General features: G+C 38.7%; 2 protein-coding genes across 2 annotated transcripts; one reads left to right on the top strand and one right to left on the bottom strand.

Moving 5' to 3' along the window:
• Nucleotides 1-6,080: 6,080 nt before the first annotated feature.
• LOC129941026 (3-hydroxyisobutyryl-CoA hydrolase, mitochondrial) lies at nt 6,081-8,156 on the bottom strand. The gene is made up of 4 exons (XM_056049566.1): nt 7,931-8,156; nt 6,963-7,814; nt 6,635-6,903; nt 6,081-6,340 (listed from the first exon to the last, which is right to left on the bottom strand). Exons 1-4 carry the CDS (start codon nt 7,931-7,933, stop codon nt 6,328-6,330), a joined length of 1,137 nt encoding a protein of 378 aa, XP_055905541.1. The 5' UTR covers nt 7,934-8,156; the 3' UTR covers nt 6,081-6,327.
• A 3,067-nt stretch (nt 8,157-11,223) lies between these two features.
• Nucleotides 11,224-12,376, top strand: LOC129939462 (translin-associated protein X). The gene is made up of 3 exons (XM_056047486.1): nt 11,224-11,556; nt 11,622-12,095; nt 12,171-12,376. The coding sequence occupies exons 1-3, from the start codon at nt 11,324-11,326 to the stop codon at nt 12,352-12,354; spliced, it is 891 nt and encodes a 296-aa protein (XP_055903461.1). The 5' UTR covers nt 11,224-11,323; the 3' UTR covers nt 12,355-12,376.
• The last annotated feature ends 6,940 nt before the right edge of the window (nt 12,377-19,316 follow it).

Below are 19,316 nucleotides of genomic sequence, written 5' to 3'. Positions count from 1 at the left end.
TTACAGATAAGTTGGTGCATGCTTCTAACCAATTTATCTCCAGCTACTTTAAAGAGCTCGGCATTCAAGCCATCCGCTCCAGCGGCTTTATTAGACTTCAGCTTAGGTATGGCAATCTTTACTTCGTCTAAGTCGGGAGGACGGGATTGTTGGCTTTCGTCGTCTATGTTGAATGGATCATCCTGCCTGATAGCGCAATTCGGTTCGTCGTCGTCGTTATACACTCTGCAGAAGTGGTCCTTCCATATCCTCAGCGTTGACTGCGGTTCCACTATGATTTTTCCACTTTCGTCTTTGCAGCCTTCGGTTCTAGGTTTATGTACCTGTGAATTTCGTTTCACCTGTGCATAAACCTTTCGAACCTCATTCCTGCTTTTATACCTCTCAACATTTTCGACCGCACGCTTCTCATGCCCTCTTTTTCCTTCTGAGAAGCCGGCATTCCTCTCGCCTCTTCTGCTAATAGAGCTCATGAGCAGCTCTCGTCCTTTTATGCAGCGTCGCTTTGCGTGCCTGTTGTTTGGCTGCATTTGCCTGCAGCGGCTGCTTGAAACCCAGCACATAAGAGGCGGCTTCTCTGATTGCATCTTGGCACTGTTGCCACTGGTTTTCGATGCATTGTGTTGGCGGCAGAGAACTTCGAGAGAGGTTACTTGTAACTCGGTGGGAAAAGGATTTGGCGATCTCTGGCGATTGTAGCCGTTCGACGTTGTATCTTCTCCCAGCACTTCCCTGTTTTACCTTGGGTCCGAATCCGAAGTGCTACCTTGGCAACAACGAGGTAGTGGTCCGAGTCGATGTTAGTTCCTCGGTAAGTTCGTACATTCATAATGCTGGAAGCGTGTCTGGCGTCGATAGCAATATGGTCAATCTGGTTGACGGTAGATTGATCTGGAGAAATCCAAGTTCCTTTCTGGATGTTGAGTTAGGGAAAACACATACTGGCTACCATGACGTTTCGCCCGCAGCAAAATCTATGAGCCTGAATCCGTTGTTGGAAGTGTAGTCGTGCAGGCTGTTTTTCCCGATTATTCCACCAAAGATGTCTTCCTTTCCTATCTTTGAATTAAAATCGCCCTAGACAATTTTAATATCGTAGCTAGGACACTGCTCATATGTTTTGTCTAGGAGCTCGAAGAACATATCTTTGGTGTTGTCGTATTTTTCTTCTGTGGGAGCGTGCGCGCATATCATTATAATTTTGCCGAATTTAGCCTTGATGCGTATGGTCATGAGGCGCTCCTTGATGCACCTATAGCTCAAGACTTCTTGCCTAAGTCTGGCTCCAATGACGAAGTCGCATCCAAATAAGCGCTGTTGGTTTTCGTTGTAGCAGTAACCATAGTAAAAATCGCAGTTTTTCATCCTCTTTTTGCCCGGCCTATCACATCGTATTTCCTGGATGGCGGTGATATCTGCATTATAGCGGTCTAGGGTCTCTGCTAATTCTTCGGCCGCACGTGGTCTGTTAAAGGACCTAACATTCCACGTGCATATCCGAAGTTCGTTGTCCTTAATTCGTTTGCGTTGGTTATCAACAGTAAATCCGTCCGTATCCGAGGCTTGTTGGTGTTTCGAAACTATAAAAACGTTTACGTGTCCAGGAAGTCACCCCAACGGCACAACCCCCAACCTGGAGGGCCAGATCCTAAGTATAACTCCAAGGATGGGGAGCTTGATAAAACCGCTCCTTACAGGCCTGGGCTCCGAATAAGCCCTAAAAGGTGTTCACTAAGTAGTTCAACCTTACTGGAACTGTAGATGCCACCGTTGATTCCATCTCGGGAATTCCTCCGCTGCCGTCTGGATAAGGAGAGGTGGCTTAGTGGAAACACCTCTCCCCACCTCTCTCGTTTGCTGCCCCAGTTGAGGTACTAGGCACCCGGGGAGGTAAGAGTAGGAATTGATAGACAGAGGTTGGTTTTGAGAAAAACTTGTGGACTGAATGCACATGTCTACCATTTGAACATCAATCACACATTTAAATAACTAAATAAAATGAGTTGAAAATAAAATTCGCATTCCTATCTATAGATGTTAATTTCCACCTGGTTCAGCAAATAATTGAATTGGCTTATTTAAGTCAAGGCGTTGACCGTTAACTTAACCATACTAGAAAACTAGATTTAAAACTAAACAGCTTTAGAGCATTTTTTACAGCCCTGTATATAGTTACCACCCTGTATACTTCTAAAACCGTTACATAATACATTATTAGAAAATATTACGAATACTACGTATTAGATTGCAAAGCTAATTAATCTATCAAGATAATGACGATAAAGTATGCTTTTCTAAATTTCTCACTAGGCCTTCAAGAATGTAACTGAAAAATCTATTTAAGTAATATAAGCTGCTTATCAGTCAAGAATGTAATCACATGGATTATAATGCTCTTCAATTGTGTTCTTGATAAGGATAAGTTATTTAATGCTTTGAGCTGTGAATCATCGATCATCATAATGATGGATCAAGGTTATTTGGTACTGATTTTAGTTGAAATCAATTTCCACACAAAAATAAACAAACAAATATTTGTTAGGAAAAAAAAATCGTATAAAAGTGAATGCTATACTTAGAAAAATGTTAATATTATAATTGAAGAAGCATCTAACACCAATCGTCTACACTGGAAGAAAACAAATATCACACCAAAACAATTTAACACAAACGATTGGACTTCGTCGAGTAATTGAACTTCGGATTGTTAAAAATCCAACTAAATCTGATGACCTCAATTATAAAATGACTTGACTAAGCTACTTGGATATCTAGATTAAAAATTCAAGGAACTAAATTTATTTTTGTTTATAGCCGATTCATGTTTTGTCATCGGTTCTTACTAAAAGTGCCATTACAGTCAAGTGTGACTTAGAGCCATCGCCACCTGATGCCCAGCCACCAACCAGCAAAATTTTAATGTCAACCATAGCGAGTAGCGTTGCATTAACCGGGGACTTAAGGAAATTAGTTATTAATATCTATAAAATCGAAAACCTATTGAACTTACCTTGGTCTAGAGTTACTAGAGTTTAAAAATAGTGGAAATGAATGTAGAGATTGAAAATAAACACGTTCTTCCATTAATTAATGTTTGTTTTTAGTTTTATTAAAGTTAGAGCTTTTTAATTGGTTTAAAGCACAGAAGGACGAGAGCAGAAGAAGAGAGATGGACTTGGGCCTGTAAATCTTTTTTACCCCAAATTCGTGGCACAATAAAGATCTGCTTCTTCCGTTATGTAATTTTCCAAAAAAGAGCTCTCGAACAGCCACTTTTCTAAGTCTTGCTGTACGTCAGGTCTTCCGGTTTGGTTTATTTGCCTTTTTTAAGAAGGATAATAACTGCAGAATGTTTTCCCATGACGGTTTTCGCTACTTTTTCCATTCTTCCGAAATGTGAAGATTTAAAGATGTGACTGAAAATTGTGGCAAATATTTAGGAATTCTTACCTTTGTAAAAAAAATTATTTCAGAAAATAACGATCACAAGAGAAGACTTATGAGCAGTGCCCTGGCTATGACATTAAAATTATCCTAAGAGATTTTAACGCCAAGCTAGGAAGAGGAGACATCTTTGTTGGCACAAGTAGGAGATACAGCCTGCACGACATCACCTCTGACAACGGATTCAGGCTGATCGATTTTGCTGCGGGGCGACACGTTCTGGTAGCTAGTACGCAGTTCACACATCTTAACAAGGGGACATGTAAATCTCCTGATCAATCAACTGTTAACCAGATTGACCACATTGCGATCGACTCACGACACTTCTCCAGTATACAGGATATCCGAACTTTCCGAGGACAAACATTGACTCGGACCACTACCTCGTAGTAGCCAAGGTACGGCTATGGATATCCTGGTCCAAGCCAAAACAAGGAAGTACTGTGTGAAGTTTTGACGCTACAATCGCAAAAGACTGCCATGTCCTTTTCCGATCGAGTCTCTAGTAAACTCTTAAGGAGTCCTGTGCTGCCTGCATTAAGCATTGGAAACCAGTGGCAACATTGCCTTGCAGCCGCCTCTGAAGTGCTAGGTTTCACACGGCCACAACAGCAAAACCCCTGCTTTGACGACGAATGCCGGCAAGCGCAAGCAGCGAAACAGCAGGCATACAAAACGGTGCTGCACAGAAGGACCAGAGCTGCTCGCGAGCTCTACGAACAGGAGAGAAGAGAGGAACACCGGCTTCTTAAATTTAAAAAAAGAGCACGAGAAGCGCGCGATTGAGGAGCTAGAGAGATGTCACAACAGGAATTAGGTTCGTAAATTTTACCGAAATGTAAAAAAAAAAACCTCTCAAGGGTACCAGCCACGAACCGAAGCCTGTAAAGACGATCGGGGGAACATCGTAGTAGAACCGCAGTCGATGTTGAGAATATGGAAAGACCACTTCTCCAAATTATATAACGGCGATGACGAACCGAATTTTGCTGTAATGGAGATAGAACTACTCAACCTCGGCGACGCAGATCAACAATTCCGCCTGCCCGACCCACTTCATTCTTTGACTTTTCACTTTTTTTTGGGAACGTTTAATACATTTGCGCTACACCATTGTGGGCCACCTTTGCTACATTTATGAGCGTTTTTATTGACAGCTTATACTACAGCGATTTTTTTAGCTATAGCTGCATCTCATTCTGTTCAAGAGGTTAGTCTCCTTAACATTGCATGAAACATCCTTCCTGCCGTATTATGTGACCGTCTGTAGCCGGTCGTCAACAACCTTATTGGTCGTTATCAGTGTGGCTTCAGACCAGGAAAGTCCACTATCGATCAAATATTCACACTACGGCAGATCTGGGAAAAAACCCAGGAACTTCAAATCGAAACCCAGCATCTCTTTATCGATTTTTAAGCTGCGTGTGACAGCATCCATAGGGAAGAGTTCTACAGAGCAATGTCTAGTTTTAGCATCCTTGACAAACTTATCCGTTTGTGCAGAATGACGATGGAGAATGCACACTGCTCTATGAAGGTCGGAAAAGATTTCACCGATGCATTTGATGTGAAAAAAGGTTTTAGACAAGGCGTTTTTGAGCATTGCGACGGAAGCGAAGAAGATGGGTTAAGTGGTCAATGAGGTCAACCCCAAGTATATGCTGTCATCAAAAAAGTCCATTGAATAACGACAAAACGGCACCATGGACAGCTATAACTTTTAGGTAGTTAAGGACTTTGTCTACCTAGGCACCGCTATAAATACAGACAACCACGCCAGCGCTGAAATCAAACGAAGAATAACCCTTGAAAATCGCTGCTTCTTTGGACTTAGAAGGCAATTGAGGAGTAAAGTTCTCTCTCGAGCATCTAAAATCACCATCTATAAGACACTCATCATCCCGGTTCTCATTTATGGCGCTGAGGCGTGGGCCCTGTCAAAAAAAGATGAGAGCGTTCAGGTTGCTTCGAGAGAAAAATTCTTAGGTTGATTTTTGGTCCCGTATGCATCGATGGAGAATGGAGGAGAAGATATAACGATGAACTGTACGGGCTGTACAGCAACACTGACCTGGGGAGCAGAATTAAAGTCCAACGGCTTAGATGGCTAGGTCATGTAGAGCGAATGGACAGCCACGCTCCAGCTCGGAAGGTCCTCGAATTCAATCCCGAGAGACGGCGCAGTAGAGGAAGACTGCGACTCAAGTGGGTGAAGACCTCAACCAACTTGTCGCGAGAAACTGGAGACAGCTAGCTAGGGACCGAGCTGGCTAGAGACGCATGTTGGTTGAGGCCCAGGTCCGCCCCAGAACGTAGCGCCACCTTAAGTATATGTATAAGTAAGTAACGATCACAACATTGTATACAAATAAGCGTTAATTTTTGCCAAAGAAAAGATTTGGCGTTATTGCATTTCAATGGTAAGAAACCACTTCGTAAATGGTTTCTTTGGGATCTGAAGTCATTTTAAACATTCCCGATCTTTAGCTGATGTCGTTAAGATTAAAGTAGCCATAGTGAGCAACAACTGTTGCTATTGATCAAAAGAATGAACTTACCGAACATAATTTTTCTTTGCTTCCAACAACAATGTAGTTTAATTTTCTGATTTTTATAAAAAATAAAACAACAAAACAAAGTTTTAACTTTCAGGTAAAAAATATATTTCAATTATTTTACGCATTTCCATTACAAAACGCTTCTTAAAAAGTTCGGTTTTCTACCGAAATACATACTTATTTTATAGCACTTAATTCTAGAAAAAAAAACTATTCAATATTTTGTTCAAAATTAAAGTACAATATGAATGCCCTTTGGGGATGAAAGAGAATAAAATTATTGTCGTAGTTCATATTGGCTGCTAATTCAACTCTCCTATTATTATTAAGTTGATGGTCTGTAAACATATAAGAAAGATTAATAATAAGTTGCTAAGTTTAAAAATTGCAAACAATTGGAAAAACACACGCTCAAAAATGCAAAGAAATGGGCTGGACTTTAGAATATAAATCATAAAAATATCCAAAAAAAAAACAAATTTGTTCTAGAAATTAAGAAAAAAAAAAAATAAGGCTAGCAAACCAGGTAATTCAACTCTTTAAAGGCACACAACACATCAACAGTAGCATGGTCAGGATTATCATCGCATCATCCATCAAATTAGTAAAACAAAACAACAACAACAATTTACAATTTCAGTTCTTCCGTGTCGGGTAATTTGGCAAAGAACTTCGCCACACGCTCCGGGGTAACAGCTTCAATGGTACTAGGATTCCATTTTGGTTTTTGGTCCTTGTCGATGAGTAGAGCGCGAACTCCTTCCTTGAAGTCGCTGTCTTCCAAATGACGCACCACCATACGGTATTCCATGATAAGGCACTGAGTGAGAGATAGATTTGCCCCATGCTTTAATTGACGATGAGTTACTTTCAAAGCTAGAGGCGACATTTTTTTTAATATCTAAAAATTCAATAGATTAATAAATAAATACAACTTAAAACAAGGTAATTTATTCTTACATCGAGGGTATTCAAAGACCATTCGCTGCCATCTTTAGCGAGATTCCTGAAGATATCCTCCACAGAATCAGCAGAGAAACACTTGTTGATTGTTTCTAAATGTGGACCAAGAACAAACTTCTTTTCTGGCTTAGCTGTTAGACTATTCATAATATCTGGGATATCATCGGGATCGTTGCAGTTAAGAAGAGCGTTTTCAAGATGTTTTAATTTGTCACTGGGGCAGTAGTGGGTTGCAATTCCAGCATTTGCGACGTCCTCTCCCTTCAACCGAAAACCAGTCAAACCAAGGTACATACCAAGTTTGCCATTCAAACGGGGCAGGAAGTGTGATCCTCCGACATCGGGAAACAGGCCAATGGCTGTTTCGGGCATGGCAAACAAGGTGCGTTCGGTGGCGACACGGTATCGTCCATGGACTGAGAGACCAACACCACCGCCCATTGTTATGCCATCCATAAACGCAATATAGGGGATCTTGTAGTTCCCAATCAAATGGTTCAGAGTATACTCTTCCCTAAAGAAGCTCTTGGATTCTTCAGTTGGCCCAGCTTCGACTATGGCACGTACATCACCCCCAGCGCAAAAGCTCTTATCACCGGTTCCCTTGATGATCACCAACAGCTTTGACTTCTCGCATTTTTTTAGATGTTTATAGATCTTTCGGACCATTTCCAAGTTGATTGCGTTCAATGCTTGGGGACGGTTCAAAATCACCAATCCTTTGAAGGAACTTTCCGTTGCCAGGACAGTGTCAATTGAGGGCGACGAGGACATCGCGCGTACTGCATTCAACCTAGTCCCATTGCCCAAGGCCGCTGGGATCAGGGTGCGCGTGAGAAGATTGTAAAACTGAAAACACAGATTAGAAAAACAAAATTAGAAACAAAAGTCTATGTTTACATTGTCTTATCTGATGTGACTTCATAAATTAACCATAGAATCATTTTGAAATTGAAATAAATTACCATAGTTAAGGAGAAACGTGTTTGTTGAATGCGCAGTTGAAAAGCAAAATATGGGATATTTTTTGCTTGCGCAAAAAAATAAACAGTGTTAATTTTATTGTTTGATTAAAATTTTAAAGAGCCTTTTGTGTTCTTTGTCGAGTTTGTTTTTCTTTTTAATTACGGCCAGCGGTCGGTGCAGTGCGTGCAAGGTGTTGTAGCAACAGGCAAGAGCAGAAAAAAAAATGGATGTCAGGTGGATGACATTTGAATGCCAAATACATGCTTAGGTGCTGCTCACACTCAAGTTTATTATCTGATCTAATAAAATGAATTTTGTTTTAATGAAAAGATGCTGAAATTGGAAGCCTTTTATATTGTGCGACAAAAAATACACATTTTTCTTCATTTATCATTTTACATAAAATGACGAAACGTTAAACGAAACAAATGTGATCACAGTAAAAAAAATTATTAATTTTAAACTACCCGAACAAAAATCATTCAAGCTTTAATATAAAATCTGCAGTACTATCATTGTGCGTTTTTATGAGGGGCGACACCTAATCGCTATTGTAAAATAAGCTATTGAAGTATTTTTCATTAACTTTTTATATAAAACTTCCGACGCCACCTTGAGGCTACAAATGGAAAAAGGGCTCCATGGTAGTACTTATGAAAATCATATACAAAGATCGATGAAAGATTTACGGACGGATTTGCATTGATTACTTGACATTTTTAATAAAATATTGATTAGAACCTGTGTTGTGATAGTTAAGTGCGTAATAGGCTTTTCACAACAAACCCAAAACGGGGCTTTCGGCAAAAAGTTTTCGAAAACCCCAAAATCGTTCACAACGAACATTTACATGTTTTCATTTGACAATTAAATTTGTTTAACACCGGCTGTAAAATTTTGTAATGATGAGAAAGAAAACTTTTCAAAATGAGCCGCAGAACTTTCGATATACTCTGCAATGAACTAAAGGATCTGAAACTGCAAGATACAAACTTTAGCCTTATGTAGGTACTTATTAAGTTGATTTTCAGTAAGGTAAGGATCTATACGAGCTCCAAAACAACGAATTGGATCTAGTCATTGAGTGGTTTAACAAACGTGCTGTGCTGTGATAGAGCAGCATATCAGCGCAGACAAGGCTGTAACACTAGCTCGTCTTGAAAAAGAGTTTCAACTGAAGTTCTGGGGACGAGGGGAATGGGCTGACGACATCAACCAGCAAGAACTAGAAGCTCGCTTGGCTGCAGCTATCCTCTTTGTTCACTTTAACCGGTCAGAACAATTCACCAAAGAGAAGCTAATTGTTTAGAAAATATACGCTCAAATCAATAAAAAACAAAACTGTTACAACACAAATTAGGTTTATTTAAAACATTTTCTTATTTTTTTTTCACAACAAACTCAATCCAAAATACTGCTTATGACTATTGCTTCTGTTGGCAAAATGTGCCTTCAGAATTGCCTATAAGAGGGGTTGAGAAAATTCTGAACGATTTCGTGTAGGTCCTAGCCCGCTCCACCAGAAATTTTCTTTCATACTTATTCCCCTCCACAAATGAACTTATCGCCTTTCACATATCTCCCAAATCCTTTTGATTGAACGGAGTTACCGGAAAGTTTTTCTTCAGTTAGTAAGCGAAAGCGTCGAACTTATCGCCTTTCACATATCTCCCAAATCCTTTTGATTGAACGGAGTTACCGGAAAGTTTTTCTTCAGGTAGTAAGCGAAAGCGTCGAACTTATCGCCTTTCACATATCTCCCAAATCCTTTTGATTGAACGGAGTTACCGGAAAGTTTTTCTTCAGGTAGTAAGCGAAAGCGTCGAACATATTTGTGGCGACGAGTTTGGAAGACGCATCTCTTGGAAACATCATTACGAACTATGAGCAAGTCTTCCTCGTCCTTGGGGTCATCACGCCAGTAGCCAAAGAGCGTTTGAAACTCTGGAGGATCATAAAAGAACCACCAATGCCGCAAATAGTCCTAGGGGCTTTTATTCTCGACCTTGGAAAAAATGTTCATGTTCTGTAAATAAAAAACAAAAAGCAATAATTCTTATTTTGTAAGAAAATTGTTTAGTTAAACTTTGAATTGCAACTAGTTTTCGAGAGGTTTTATATAAAACTTGTGGCTTACGAAAACTTGTCGTTTGCCAAAAGTGTATGGGAAAACTTGAGTTTTCGACTGATATTTTTGCGAAAACCGGGTTTTGGGTTTGGTGTGAAAAGCCTTTAAGACTGTCATATTAGATGCCTTGGTATCAAAACCTACTTGTGTCACCTAAAGTTTTATTCACTGATAATTAGAGTAATTTTTGTCATGAAAAGTGCTTTCTCAAATTAGTCTTTCAAATCCAACATTAAAACTGTAGGTACCCTCATTCCTTTAAAGTAAAAAATAATAGAAAAATATGTAATTGCTTTGATAAGTTTATTATTGTCTTAAAATAAAACTTACTTACCTGAACAAGAATAGAAAATCAATAAAGGAAACAAGTGTCAGATGTCAAAATATAAATGCAAATTTAAGCAGCTGTCTATGATTTTCCTTAGTTTCTTTGACAAAATAAGTTTGTTGAGTTACAGAAATAAAAGGTGGCGTTTAAAAGCTAGTTACAGTTTTTTTCACCGAACCTACAAGAAGGCAATAATAGGTAAAATTTCAATGAATACCTAAATTTTTGTCAATATCGCGGCATAAATTGTTCTCCAATTTGTGAATATTTTTGCTTATCGGATTAGAATAGCCATTTCACATATTCCCTCTAAAAAAAATCAAGCCGCATTAAATCACACGATCTTTGAACGTCGTCGAGCTCAATTTAAAAACCCGTAGCGTGAAATAATGTATTTACCAAACGTACCTTTCTATAAATCAACTGTGGCACGATCTATGCGACATGCTGAACTGTCTTGTGGTCTGCGTTGACTGTAACATTCTGGCCAGCATCGGTGTCAAAACATAAACTTGAAAATTATCATCACTCCAAATACCTCAGTTTTGTTTATTGACAAAAGAAAAAATGCGTAATACGTATTTCGAACATAACTATGATTTTCAGAATAAATATACATAATTTGGAAAGGTTATTTAGGCATCAGTCTATTCATGTTACAATGAAAGACCAAACTAGAAATAAATCACTTCATGGCTGACTGTGAGATTTTAAAAGACATCCGACGTTTGACTTCTGGCGTCTATTGCGTTCAGACAATTCAATGAAAAGTTGTTGTGGAAGTCCACCAATGAATTCGTTCAGCAATTTTTATTGCAAACGTCAAAAGAAAAAAAAAACAAACGTCAAAAAACTAAAAGCGTAGCGGCTAAAAAACCAGATTGTTGAAGAAAAGAAAACAAGAAAGCCGAATCTAAAACATTTAATTCAACAAAAATGTCTTTTAAACAAAATCACAATCGTTCTCGAAACAAGAACAACTCCAAGCCTCATCACAACAAAGATGCTACGCCAGTTGATGAAACTAACCCAGTCATCATTTCATTCAAGGAATATGCACTTGAATTGGACGATAAACATGATCGCTATGAACGCATAGTGAAGCTAAGTCGTGATACAACCATCGAATCCAAACGTATAATTTTCCTTTTGCATACAATTGATCCAGTGTAATTTAAACATCTTAACCTTCACTGAAATAATTAACTTATGTATGTTTGTCCTATTTTCCTAGGAAAAACAACAAAGAGAAGATTTTACTCGAAGCCAAGACACGCTTGGACAATCTCATTTCGAACAAATTCTTTGAAGTAGCCAAAGAGTTGGAAAATCGTGATCCATATCAGTATATGCGAGCATATTGCGCTGGCTTGCAGGAATTCATAGAAGCCTACTCGTACTATGAATATCTCAATGAATCGAATCTTTCAGATTGGAATGATTTGCAAGCGCGAATGAAATTTACCTTCACTATCGAACCCAAGGAACAGGCCGAAGGAAAGGATGAAGGTGTTGAAGAAGCTGAAACCAAGGCACCTAGTGAAAAGGTTGAAAAGACAGTTGTCTGTCACGTCGATCCTACCGAATATATTCTTGGTTTGGGCGATTTAACTGGAGAATTGATGCGGCGTTGTATTAATTCCCTAGGATGTGGTGATACAGTCACTTGTCAGGATTCTTGTAAAGTCTTACAGAATTTCTACAAAGGGTATAACTATGCCTAACTATTTAAAAAACAATTCAAAAAATAGTTTATTTTATCTTGAATTTTATTTCTGAATAGATTTTTAGGCCTCCATGGGGTGAGGAACCGTGAATTTGGAAGAAAACTCTACACATTGCATCAGAGCGTCATCAAGGCTGAACATGTTTGTTATAATGTTAAGGTCCGTGGAGGAGAAGCAGCTCGTCGCGGAACTATGGCTGATGACAAGCCAGCAGATGATTTCGATGAAGGTTTCTTTTAATAAAACAAAGTTGAAAAAAAAAGTTTTATTTTGTTTTTTATTTTTCCGACCCAAGAAAGGTGATAACTGTCCTTAGGTCTTAGCACAAGGATTTAATCGTCTCTAAAATCCTTTTCTGTTTTCCTTACGCTGAGTTTAAACTTTGGACATATAAGCGTGATTTATAGCACCTTTTGGTCCTAAAGGAAACCTCTAATTCGTTAATTTCATTAGGCGTCTTAAAGTTTTAAATATCAAAATGAGTAGGAAAAACAGAGTTGGATAAAATGTTCAACGTTCTTAATGTGCGGCTAAAAAAAGATTCTCTAAAGTTGACAGTAGGTTTGAAATCGGAAGGAAGAGTAAATTGATTGACATTGTTAAAATGTTCGAGGTGAGAATTTATTCGACATAACGCTGTTTCTAAAAATGTGGGTAAAACAACAAAAGACCTTACGGCGGTATTCAAGATGTAAAAGTTTCGTCTAGGTATATTTATTTTGACAATTATTGTTTTTTGTTGAAGTTATGTACTTGTAGATAATGAGTGATTTGTGAAGGCCATACAAAAGAAACACAGGACACAATTTATTTTAACAAGTGTTTATTTAATATTTAGGTTGGTAGGTAAAACATATACAGTCTCTGTACTTTTGATTAATTAAATTTACTTTATGGATTTTGTTTTATAATTGTAAAACATTTGCAGATGCATAAAAAGACTACTCAGACTAGAGACGAGACAAGACGGTTGTAAAATAATTTTAAAAAAAAATGTAAGAGACAGAACATAAAAGAGACAAACATAGAATTTTGACTTTACAAAAGAAAGGATGAACAATGTTACCAAATAAAAAAATAATTAATCTCAACACTCCTCCTTAATTATTTTATTTCTTAATTCTTGAAATATTTTCCAAGTCAAAGGCTTGGTCAAAACATCAGCTAGTTGTTCAGAAGATTTGACATGTTTCAAATTAACCGTCTTTCCAATATGTTCTTGGACAAATTTTCTTGAAATTTCGATGTGTTTCTTACCCTTGGTGATTTTACCCTCATGTGTATTTTTAAGCATGTGTATAGCTGACTGGTTGTCCACATACAATGTTGTTGGCTCATTTGAATTTATAAAGCCAAGTTCTCTGCCAATACGTCGAATCCAGCAAATGTCATCAATTGAAGAAACTGCAGCACGATATTCTGCTTCAGCAGATGATGTTGCAACAAGACGTTGTTTTTGAGCATACCAGACAATCGGACCTCCTCTGATAATAAGAACACCACTTGTTGAGTGACGTGTAGCAGTGTCTCCTCCATAATCAGAATCAGTGTAAGCGACCAAGTTTTCATCTCGATTATACAAAATACCACAGTTTACTGTCCCTTGCAAGTATTGAAATATACGTTTAACCATCTTCCAGTGACTGTTCATTGGGTTGTTACAGTATCGACTCAGGTAACTAACAGCAAAGCTTATATCAGGGCGAGATACTGTAGATAGATATAACAAACTTCCTATGGCTTCGCGATAAGGTGTTGATTTTTCCAGTGGCCTGTCGTTCACGAGATTTTCTTCATCAGTTATCATACCACGTTCCATTGGAGTAGAAGCAGCATTAGCAAAATTGAATTTGAATCGTTGTAAAATTTTCTCAGTGTATTTTGGTTGATTAACGAAAATACCATTTGCACTGTCTTGTATTTGCATACTCAAATATGATAATCGACCTTCACGAGCAGCATCAAATGTCACTTCAAATTCGCGATTCAATCTTTTGAGAACTTTTGTCATGTCTTCATTATTTTTACCAGCAATCAATCCATCGTCCACAAATAACGCGAGAATCATACTTCTATCTTGATTGTAGTAAACACACGGATCATCATCGGTATTTTCAAGTCCAAGTGTTTTTAAAAACTTCATTATTTTGTCATTCCAGTTTTTAGGAGCTTGCTTCAAGCCATACAGGCTTTTGTTTAACTTGCATACGTCACTGGTACCATTCTGAAAGCCTTCGGGTTGATACATAAATATTTCCTCTTGCAGATCACCATACAAAAAAGCCGTCTTAACGTCAAAAGTCATCAATTTCATGTTGCTGGATGCAGCGAAACTGAGAATTAGTCGAATGGAAACATAGCGAACAACTGGACTAAATGTGTCATTATAGTCTATTCCTTCCTTTTGTTCAAAGCCTCTAGCCACAAGTCTAGCTTTGTATCGACCATCATTTTTCTGGCGTAATATCCAACGACATGTTAAAGGCTTGATGTAATCTGGTGCTTTTACCAAATCCCAAGTTTTCATTTTGGTAAGAGATTTAAATTCTTCAGTCATAGCTTTTCTCCACTTTTCATTTTTCAATGCTTCAGACACAGGAATATCTTCTACTTCTCCAATCATAGCAACATTTGATTCGTTTTCAAAATAATTATCAAAAACATAATCATTTAATCTTTCAGGCTTCTTCAAAGTGTGACGATCACGTAGGTTTCGACGAGTTGAATTATTTTCGTTTAATGGCTGGCTAGTACTTGCATCAGGCAGGAGTGGAACGTCATCTGAAGTTTGATTTTCACGGCCTTCTTCTTCAGGAGTTTCATAATTTGAACTTTCCAATTCAGATTCATCAAATTCTCCACCTGAATTTTCATTTCTTGTGTCCAGATTCATTTCAATATTTGTTGAATTGCTGTCAGTCTTCTCGTCAAAGATCACATTCACGGAGCTCGTTACAACTCGTTCATCAGGCAAGTACACTCTATAACACGGAGAGTCCAAGTCATACCCAACAAATATTCCTTTCTTAGATTTCTTTCCAGTCTTCAATCGCTTGTGGTCATGTATCAAAACATAGCAGTCTGATCCAAACGTCTTTAGTTTAATGATGTCCATTTTTCTTCCAAACCAAAGCTCGGCAGGACTCTTGCCTTCACATGAACTTGTTCCAGTCTGATTAATGGTGAACACAGCATAATTCACTGCTTCAGCCCATAGATTTTCGTTTAAATCACGTGCGTGTATAGCTGATCTGGCTGATTCTACAACGGTCCGCATCTCTCTTTCTATCCTCCCATTTTGTTGCGGGGTGTAAACATTTGATTTTGTATGAAATACACCAAGCTCGTTCAGCAGTCGTCTCGTGTCAGCATTTTTAATTTCTGTCCCATGGTCAGACCTTAAACACTTTACTTTTCTGTCGAATTGATTTTCTACCATTTTCATGAAAGCATTTAATTTTTCAGTTGCCTCATCTTTAGTTCTCAAGAAATAAACTGTTCGATAGTGAGAAAAATCATCCTTTAGCAAAAGAAAATATTTGGCTCCTCCCAATGAGTGCATATTCATTTCACATAAGTCAACATGGATCATGTCCAAAATATTTTCAGCAACCTTTGGATTTATTGGATGTGAAATCCGATGTTGCTTTCCATACACGCAACCTGTACAAACATTGTCATTCCAATCATCAACATATTTTATTTTATGCTTTTTCAAAATATTTCGGACGTACTTAATGTTTTGATGGGCAAGTCTTTCATGCCAAGTCTTAATTGAAACTGTCACCATGCACTTTTCATCTAGTTCCTGACGAAACATCATCTTAAACAAATTTCCATCACGCTCTGAAACAGCTACAATTGATGTTTGATCTGACGTCTTAAATAAAGATCCATTTGAATCAGCAGCCTGCGTATAACCTTTGTCCAGCATTTGAGTAACCGAAAAAAGGTTGAAGGTCATCCTTGGAACATAGAGAACGTTTTTGAGAATAATTTTGTACCACTCATTTCCATCAAAGGCTTCCAGCAGGATTCCGATCCTGCTGAATTTTTTATTCATGGGTATAGCTTGGTGCCTTTATTCTTTTCCCACCATGGCCTCGCCATATACATTAGGAATGATGTTGCTTATCAGCTCTTACCACAATATGGTCTTTGCACCAATTCCTTTTTTAATTATATGTGGTTTAAATTCTCCGTGAATAAGCAAATCATTCACTACTGCTTCCTTTATCGAAGCCCAAATTTAGACAGAGTATCAACTTCTCGTGAATTTGATGCTTTGTCTGATTCCATCCAAAGAATTGTTTCGTCCTATCCTCGCACTGAAATCGTTGTTACGGGCGATTTCAATGTACACAATTCTTCATGGCTTCAACATTCAGGCCAGACAACACCCGATGGAGTGTGTGCAGAAATCTTCGCTGAGTTGAACCACCTAACTCAGCTTGTCAACGAGCCAACCCGAATATCGGACGTTGAAGGTCGAGCAGAAAACACTCTTGACTTGTTTCTTACCTCTGACCCTGATAAGTACACTGTTAGTGTTCTATCTCCTCTAGGCACATCTGACCATTGTGTTATATCAGCAAATTTCTCGTGCAAAAATCCAGTTAAAGAAAGAGCTCCTAAGAGAACCGTTTGGCAATACGAGAAAGCCAACTGGGACGGTCTCAATAATTACTTCAGGATCTTTAACTGGTCACTATGCTTCCTCGATAGTGACGTTGACGCCAGCGCTGATATGATCACAAGTTTGATTCTCCTGGGAATGAGAACTTTTATCCCGAATAGGGTTAAAAGCATCAGACCCAAGGGAAACGCTTGGTTTGATGCGAGCTGTAAAGAGGTTATCAGGGTCAAAGAGGTTAGTTTCCGTTGCTATAAAGCCAACCGTACTGAGGAATGCCGGAAAAAGTTCAAACAAGCCAGGAAGGCCTGCAACGCCCATATTCGACGGACCAAATTTTTACATGACCAAAATTTACGGCAAAAAATACTGCAATGTCCCAAAGGCAGTAAAAATTTTTGGTCATTTGTAAAAAACATGAGGAATTCTTCCTCTTCTTCGGTTCCTACGCTCGTTGATAATGACACTCCTTTTGTTAGCTCTTTAGAGAAAGCTAATCTCTTTGCTAGGCAGTTCGCCGCCAATTCTACGCTGCCAGTGAGTGTTATGACTCCGCCTGTACTTGAGCGAGTTAGTGATTCTATGGGACCAATCTTTTTTCGCACTCGTACTGTGGCAAGAGTCCTAAGAGATCTAAACACACATAAATCCGCTGGTCCGGATGGTATCCCCGCTATTGTTCTGAAGAGGTGTTCTTCAACGCTGGCAAAACCACTGCGTAAGCTTTTTCATCTGTCCTACTCCTCAGGTCTCGTTCCGAGCGGATGGAAAACGGCATTTGTCCAGCCTATTCCCAAAAAAGGCGAATCTTCCTCACCCTCTAACTACCGACCGATTGCACTTACGTCCCTTCTTTCCAAGGTCATGGAAACGCTGATTAATTATCAGCTCAAGAAATATCTTGAAGATCGAAAGCTTCTTAATGACCGGCAATACGGCTTTCGTAGCAATAGGTCCACTGGTGATCTCATGGTTCATCTCACCGAACAGTGGAGCAAATCTTTACATCGTTTTGGAGAAAGTAAGATTATTGCACTTGATATTTCAAAAGCATTTGATAGGGTTTGGCATCAGGCTCTCTTATCGAAAATGCGTGCATTCGGTTTTCATGAATCCCTGCTTCATTGGATTAGTAATTACCTTTCGGATCGTTCAATACAAGTAGTATTGGATGGATTCAAGTCTGAAAACCATAAAATAAATGCTGGTGTGCCCCAGGGCTCTGTTTTATCCCCAACACTCTTTCTCATTTTTATTAATGATCTTCTGTCTGTAACATCTAATCCAATACATTGTTTCGCTGACGATAGTACTCTTAGCTTTTCATATTCGTTTTCAGACTCACATCCCTCTTCTTCGGATGTGGAACTGCAACGACAAAATATGATAAGCTCATTAAATTCCGATCTAAACAGCATTGTTCAATGGGGATTAAAAAACCGCGTGGAATTTAATGCTTCGAAAACCCAATGCTGTCTTGCATCGTTAAAGCGAGATATACCCCCATTGCCATTATCCATGAATGGCACTTGCATCAATGAGACTGAACACCTCGATATTCTCGGTATGTGTGTCACCAACCACCTCTTATGGAATGATCACATACGCGATGTCGCCAAAAATGCCGCAAGGTGTTTGGGTTTTCTTAGGCGATGCAAGAAATATTTCACACCTTCTGATCTGGCTGTTATCTACAAGACTTACATACGTCCAAAGCTTGAGTATAACTCCCATCTCTGGGCTGGTGCTCCTGCAACTTACTTAAGCCTCTTAGATAGTATTGAACGTAGAGCATTTAAATTGATAGGTGATAATATCATCATAAGTTCATTTACTTCGCTTGAACATCGTCGCAAGGTCTCTTGTCTGACCCTTTTTTACCGTTATTTTAACGGCTTATGCTCTAGTGAAATAGCCAGTTGCATTCCTCCCCTTAAACAGTTCAACCGTAATACTCGCGCTTCTAGGAATGCTCATCAGTATACCCTCGAGCCCAACTTCGGTCGTACTGTCAAATACAGAGATTCGTTCTTTAGCCGTACTACGCGAATGTGGAATGCCTTACCACACTCTGTCTTTCCTAGTCATTGCAATATTCAGGAATTCAAAACCAATGTGCACCGACATCTCCTTTTAAACCCTCTCTCCTCTTCCTAGTGCTCACACTGTGCATCTGCATAATAAGGGTAGTAATATCCCCTTGAGTGTGTGTTTATTATAAAAAAAAAAAAAAGCTTAACATCACCACTGCCGATGCCTTCTAATTTTGTTGCATCACCGATTATAACAACAGCAGGATCTTCAAATGCAACAAAGTCTATCAGCCAATCTCTTCGTGAAGTCATGTGTTGGGTTGCAGCACAGTCTTGATACCATAGTTCACTTCTGTCATGATTTGAATTAATTTTATCTACATTTGCAGTCGTAAGTCCAAGAGTTATGAATGCACGTCGGTTCAAATTTGTAGATACATCTTTGCTGTTACTCAGATTTTCTCTTGGACAGTCTTTGGCAAAGTGTCCTTTAGCATTACACTTGTTGCAAGAAAAATTCTTTTTACAGTAATCCA

This window comes from Eupeodes corollae, chromosome 1, assembly GCF_945859685.1.
Source record: "Eupeodes corollae chromosome 1, idEupCoro1.1, whole genome shotgun sequence".
NCBI classification, from domain to species: Eukaryota; Metazoa; Arthropoda; class Insecta; order Diptera; family Syrphidae; genus Eupeodes; species Eupeodes corollae.
Note: the sequence above shows the minus strand (reverse complement) of the source record. Positions and strands in the feature narration are given on the sequence as shown.